At 38.4% G+C, this 6,366-nt stretch overlaps 1 protein-coding gene across 2 annotated transcripts; it reads right to left on the bottom strand.

Moving 5' to 3' along the window:
* Nucleotides 1-1,663: 1,663 nt before the first annotated feature.
* On the bottom strand, nucleotides 1,664-6,338 carry LOC105830640 (adenosine kinase 2). 2 transcript variants are annotated; one of them, XM_036288991.1, is made up of 5 exons: nucleotides 5,669-5,848; nucleotides 4,902-5,112; nucleotides 4,181-4,456; nucleotides 3,679-4,087; nucleotides 1,664-3,229 (listed from the first exon to the last, which is right to left on the bottom strand). In XM_036288991.1, the coding sequence occupies exons 1-5, from the start codon at nucleotides 5,749-5,751 to the stop codon at nucleotides 3,102-3,104; spliced, it is 1,107 nt and encodes a 368-aa protein (XP_036144884.1). In that variant the 5' UTR covers nucleotides 5,752-5,848; the 3' UTR covers nucleotides 1,664-3,101. The 2 variants fall into 2 exon arrangements, with proteins under 2 accessions (XP_036144884.1, XP_012525550.1); XM_012670096.3 differs by lacking the exon at nucleotides 5,669-5,848 and adding an exon at nucleotides 5,889-6,338 and having other exon boundaries at nucleotides 1,666-3,229.
* Nucleotides 6,339-6,366: the final 28 nt, after the last annotated feature.

Below are 6,366 nucleotides of genomic sequence, written 5' to 3'. Positions count from 1 at the left end.
AAATATTTTTAACTCTTTAGGCCCAGTGAGAAATAGTACATCGAATCGACATCGATTCGACATCGAAATCATCATTTCGATGTCGATTCGACGTCGAATTGATGTCGAATTCATTATCATTTCTCGCTGGGAGGCATCTTACGCATCTAATAATAGCAAAAAACTTCAATTTTAATAAAAAATACACCAAATGGCAACACTGTTTTTAATCAAATTTGCAATACTTAATTTTGAATTGTTTTTGCAACTTCATAAAATATACTTCAGGAAATTTTGCATTTGAAAAGATATTTCTTTACATGATTACTTCTACAAATTGTATATTGAAAGTCGTTTTTTAAATTAAAAATAAAAATAGTTGATAAAATTAAGTTAGTTATGTTAAAAGTTGTATGAAGAATTAACTCACAAACAGTTACAAAGCTGCGTTAAAATTAAATCATAAAATTAAATTAGAAATTAATTTTGAAAAACATTACTTACATTAAATTAAAATGTAGTTTTCTAAAATTTGATGTTATTAATTTTAACTTAATTTTGTTCAAAAAATATTAATTTACCTAACCCTGTAACCATACTATTATTTAACTTTTAACTCTTTTCGTTTAATTAGTTACCCGACTAGTTACTCTGTTCAAGAAATAACTTTTATGAACTTCCGGGTTTTTCTGCACCAAGAACCTGATTTTCTAACAATGGAACATAAATATGCCTTTTTTTCGAGAAACATTCTCATCGGTTACCTCCCGCTGTGCTTTTTTTCCCTTACGTGGAAGTGCATTCTAAAGAGCGCATGAAAAGCATCACGCGGCACGAGGAAAGAAGTCGGGGAAAAAAGAACTGCACTTGTATCTCATTTCGCGAAAGAGAGCAACGATGATTTACCGATGAGGATGATTCACCACATGCGGCTCCTCGATGACACTGTGCTATCGAAAAAATGCGTTTCCCTTTCGACGCAGAAGAGAAAATCCAGCCAATTTTGCACGCGGGACGCACCTGACGTGCTTCGCTAACGCATTCGACCGTACACGAACGCGCCGCCGCCGGTTACAGGTGTCGTGCGCGCGTACGTGTACATACGTGTGCATCGCGCGCGAAATACGAATCTATAGCGCGCGCGCGCGTGTAAATTCGCGTATATGTCACGAGCGCGGGCCGTTTCCACGACGCGCGACGGGAAGCGAGTTTGCGCGCGAGAACGTGCGCGCGGCGGTATGTATGTACATACATACATGCATACACTCATCCGTCAGGACTATGGCCGCCCCGCCGCTTTTGCCCGTCCGAGGCGACAGGCGTGCGCCCGACGACGAATGGCCACGCAACGCGGCCGCGAGAGCCGAATCGCCACGAACAGGAACGTATACGTATGCTCCGGAGTGAGTCGTTCCTCTCCGCCCCTTTTTTTTCTTCCCTCGGCCGCGGTGCACCCTGCCCGCGCTTAAAATGCAGAAAGAGGGTCAAATCCGAGGAAGAGGAGAAGGAGAATTGTATCTAATGAAAAATCGAATGAACGAATGAACAACCGTACGCGAACGACTCGCATATCGCGATTGGGTTGCGGAAGGTTCCTTCTGTGCAAAGTATGCATGGATATATTTATCGTACCGGAATGAAAATCAATAGTTTTATTTAAAAACAGACTCACGGAAAGGCGATGGACCCTTTAAATCGATCTAACGTTTATTTTAATTCTCCATTTCCTTATTCACACACATTGAAGAACCTAGTAAACACCAACTAACAGTAATATTGATGTGTACCAAGTAATATCTGTCTTACAATTTCGCACTCAATAATTAAATGTAATGTAACGCGTGTTGTACGTAATATATACAGTGTTGAGTAGGAAATTGTAGTATTGTTATGTTACTATTTTTACTATGGAAACGGATACAAATTCAGAAGCAAACCGTACACTCATCATACTTTAGTTACCTTTGACAATTACAAATATTCGAAGCTTTAAATTCTTTTCTGAAAGGCATCTTAAAAGATACTTGCGAGATATTTGTCGCACAAAAATGTTTTTTAAATTTCTAAAAGATATCTTGAAGTCATCTCTAGATAACTAAATAATATCTCAAAATGTATTGTATAAGATTCCTTTGGAAACTTCACAAAAAATGCGAAACCTCTCGAGGCAAGATATCTTTCTGTTTATGTAAATATATGTATATGGGGGAGGTAGGTGCCAGGTTTAATACGCACCTGCCGGTGCGGGCGAGTGACGCGCGTTACTTCTGCTGTTTATATGCAAAACGCACAGTATGTCCAATGCAATTTCGTAATGAGATTATTGATTTTTTTTTTAAGAACCATCCCTCTTCCGCGGCCATCCATCCATCCCGCGTTCTCTCTCTCTCTCTCTCTCTCTCTCTTTCCCCCTTTCCCTCATCTCCGTCCCGCTCCAAACTCCGCAGTTCGGCCGCATATCGCACCGCGCACGACGCACGCGTGCAGCGTCTCGCATAATTGAATATACCCTATATGCTCTCCCGGACGGTATCACCCCAGCGGCCAGCGGCCGCGTATATGCGAAGCTAACCGGCAAATTCTCGGTATAATATCTACATACCTCGGTGATTGTATTGATTTTCCCCGACAGTATGTAAATTAGCGTGCCCCGCGCGCGCGATGTAAGTACGTGCGAGGGAGAAATTCTGCGCAGTTTCGCGTCTCCGAGCATGCGACAGCCCCGCTCAGGACGATTTATGTATTCTCCCTTTCTACCGACACTTACATTAACTGTAATTTCAGTTTAACGTACCCTTCACCCTTTCCCTGATTCTTGGAATTCTGGGAAAGGGTGGAAAGTAAGCCAAAGTGAGATTAAAGTTAATATTGGACATTGGTCTCGTCAATTGAGCGAAATATAAATTGATTTCCATTCTTTCCTTTCCTAAAATTGCGCCATCGATCTAACGCATGCACTTAAAGTTAGCAAAATGGACGTTTACTGAATGTTAATAAATACAAATATTTTCGTAAGCGCTACGGATTGCACTTAATGTAAAACTCGATACAAAAGATAGGGTTAAAAAAATTCATTAAAAGATTTATTAAGTACACGACTTAGAAGCGCTATCGCATTGGCATCAAGACTGAAAGTTTGGCTTTCCCTCATAAGTACATCCGGATCTCTGTACGATCTGCGTTGCCGCCCAAATACCGCATTTTATACAGGTGTCTATGCTTTTACCTTGTATAAGCTGCGCGAAAAAGCCTGAAACAATTTTTCAAATCGGTTTAATTCGCAAATGCTTGCTGTTAATATTATATTAGACTATTGGAGATTGAGGATTGCGAATTGAAGATTATAATTCGAGCGAAACCGATTAACCTTAGAGTGCTATTGAGCGAAAATTTATCCATGTAATTAAAAAAATTTTTCATACTTGAAAATAATTTTATATATTTGTTCTACTTTATAAACTACAAAATGATAGAATAACTGAACGAATACTCTTTATTTTAATTTTAAAAAATATTAAATATTATTTTAAATTATTAAACTTGAATTAGCACTTGAGTGAAAATTCATCCACAACAGCGCTCGAGGAGTTTAAAATCCAAATTATCTGCTTTGTAGAAATTCTAATTTTCAATTCGCGACTCTCAATGCGCAGTGATAGATAACGACGAAGTTTATAACGACGAAGAATCCATAGTCACCTCCGACAAAGGCGTCCCCGGCGGCATTAGTGTCTACAATCTTCTCCTCTGGCAGTTTTGTAACGGGATATTCTGTCACCGTCCCGTCCTTAACTAAAATCACATTATCGGCGCCCTGCGTTATCACGACAATCCTTTTTCTTTTGACATTGACCTTCTCCATTTCTGATATCTTCAACGCGATCTGCCTTCTGTCTGTCTCGTTAAGACCGTTCATTTTCGCAAACGCGTCCGCTTCCGTCTCGTTCCCGAACAAGATGTCGATGTAAGGAAATGCCGCCATCATTGGCTTCTGGAAGAGCTCGCACAGGAACGGCGCACTGAGATTCATCATAAACATCTTGTTGTTCTCGTAAGCGTGCTTGGCTACCGTTTGTATGGATTCGGGACTGACTGTCAAGAAAAATCCCTGAGACATAGAATAATACAATGATGTAGCGTGCTCTTATAATTCGCCTTTTAGACATAGATGATAATTTATTAAGAAAATCTTTGTGTTTACCGATATGTAGATGTACTTCGCGATATCTATCAGATGCTTGTTTTCCGGCTTCTCGATGTGCGATGGCGAAAAGCAATTTGCTGCTGCTAGATTAGCGCACAGCGAGCGCTCCTTTCCAGTGATGAGTACGGCACACGTTCCAGTTGGTTCCTGATCGGTATATTGATAGCAAGTGCTTAAGCCATCCGTGGTCGCTTTATCCTCCAAGATCTTAGAATACTTGTCTTTGCCGACACAGCCCATGTAGGTGGCTATTTTTGGTTTTTGTAAGAACCACTGTGTAATAAATTAACTAATTATTTATTGTAGTATAAAAGTTTTTCTTTCTTTACTTTTCTGATGAACATTTTCTCAGAATTTTTATCATTATTTTATAAAAAATCTTGTGAAAAATTAAAAAAATTTTTTTATAAATTGAAACACTTTAGAAAAATTAATAGTCTGCATTTTTTGTAGAATTATTCGTGAATTTCGAAATCTAAGATTTTTAAGCTTATAATTTCTCATAAAATTTTATAATATCTGAAAAAGTTTAAAAAGAAAAATTTAGAATATTTCACAAAATTTACTTGTGCATTCTGACATATATAAAAAATGAAAAAAAACTATTTTTTATTATGCCGATTCGTATAAAAATTGTGTGAAAAACTGTTATTAGGATATTCTAAACAAATTTGGTAATACTTAAGTAACAATATTATATATAAAAGATTCTGCTTACTTGCGCTACTCTCAAGGTATTCTGCACAGATCCACCCGCGGTAAATTCAGCATTGTACAGGTCAATTAGCTCTTCATATAAATAAGGCTTGTGCTTCTCCTCAGCAAGAATAGCATTGTTAGATTTTAGGTCATATTTTTTTAAAAATTCATAATCTACGTGTGCCGAGATATCCAAGAGAGGATTCCCCAAACCCAGCAGCAATCCTTCTCTGAAACATATATTCGATGATCGTTTTTCATACTTTTTGGCTTTAGAGAAATTCTATACTGGGATTATTTATTTAATTACCAATCAATTATTTTGTATATTAAAAGAAATCTTTAATTAAGTAGGGAAATTTTTTATTAACGTTAGAAAAATATAGTTTAAAATTAAGTTTTCTTTAAAGTCTAGAAAACGTGCTCTGCAAATTTTTATTAATAAAAGCAGTTTACCGCAATGGCAATAAAGATAAATGTGAGACGATTCATTCAACTTTATTTCAAATCAATGAAAGAAAACATTCGCGATGTTATCAAGAAGATATTAAAAATTAAATATTGCATACGGCAATTTTTCTCGTATCGCGGTGCCATTTTGAAACGACCGCATCGAGAGTTTGGTGACGAAATCGCGCCGAGAATCGACCTTGACGATTACATAACCTACACGTATCTTTCCGCGACGCGGTAATCTTGCCGCAGATTTCCGATGTCATTGATCGTCCCATCATTTAGCAATTTTAAATAAAACATTTTTAAAACTAACAAGTATAGGGCACACACTTTTTTTTGCAGGCAATTGCTCGCTCGGAGGTGAATCGATTCTCGTCGTAGAACGCCGGGAGCACATTTGACACATCGTTCATAACCTTGATATTGCATAACAAAATTCAATTCATAACCTCCGACAAGAAGACAAAATCGCGTGCAATTTGCACGACAGATAAATCACGAGATGGATGTAAAAAAAATGAGAATTGCAAATAACGAATGTCTCACTTACCGTAAGTCTGCGGCCATTTAGGAGATTTCAGATCTCGTTCACAGGAATTCACGGGCCAGTGTGCAGCACAGAGGATGGTCCGTAACGATCGCGAGGCGCGCCACCGCTTCTCTGCTTTTTGCCTTTCGGGACGCGAGAAATCCAATGGCATCCACAGTGCTCCGCTACGGAAATGCTTCACTCTACCGAACTAATGTCATCGCGATGACTTTTCGCGAGCAAGGAGGGGGAGAGGGACGCAAACATTATCTAAGAGCTACAAGAAACCTTATATAAGCAGCGCATGCTAATCAATGTTAATTCACAACGTCAAGTTACACTTTTCGAGAGCTATTTCGATATAAATAGTTTCCCTAAATCTCGCTCGAATGGAATAAAATCAGTGTTCCCAGCAGAGCTTCTTTGTGCACTATGCGAATAGTTCTACATTGATGCTCCAAAAACGTAACGTTATCGAGGAGAGACCTCGTGACATTAG

Source organism: Monomorium pharaonis, chromosome 6, assembly GCF_013373865.1.
Source record: "Monomorium pharaonis isolate MP-MQ-018 chromosome 6, ASM1337386v2, whole genome shotgun sequence".
Classification (NCBI taxonomy): domain Eukaryota; kingdom Metazoa; phylum Arthropoda; class Insecta; order Hymenoptera; family Formicidae; genus Monomorium; species Monomorium pharaonis.
The sequence above is the reverse complement of the archived record's forward strand: the minus strand, read 5'-3'. Positions and strand labels throughout refer to the sequence as shown.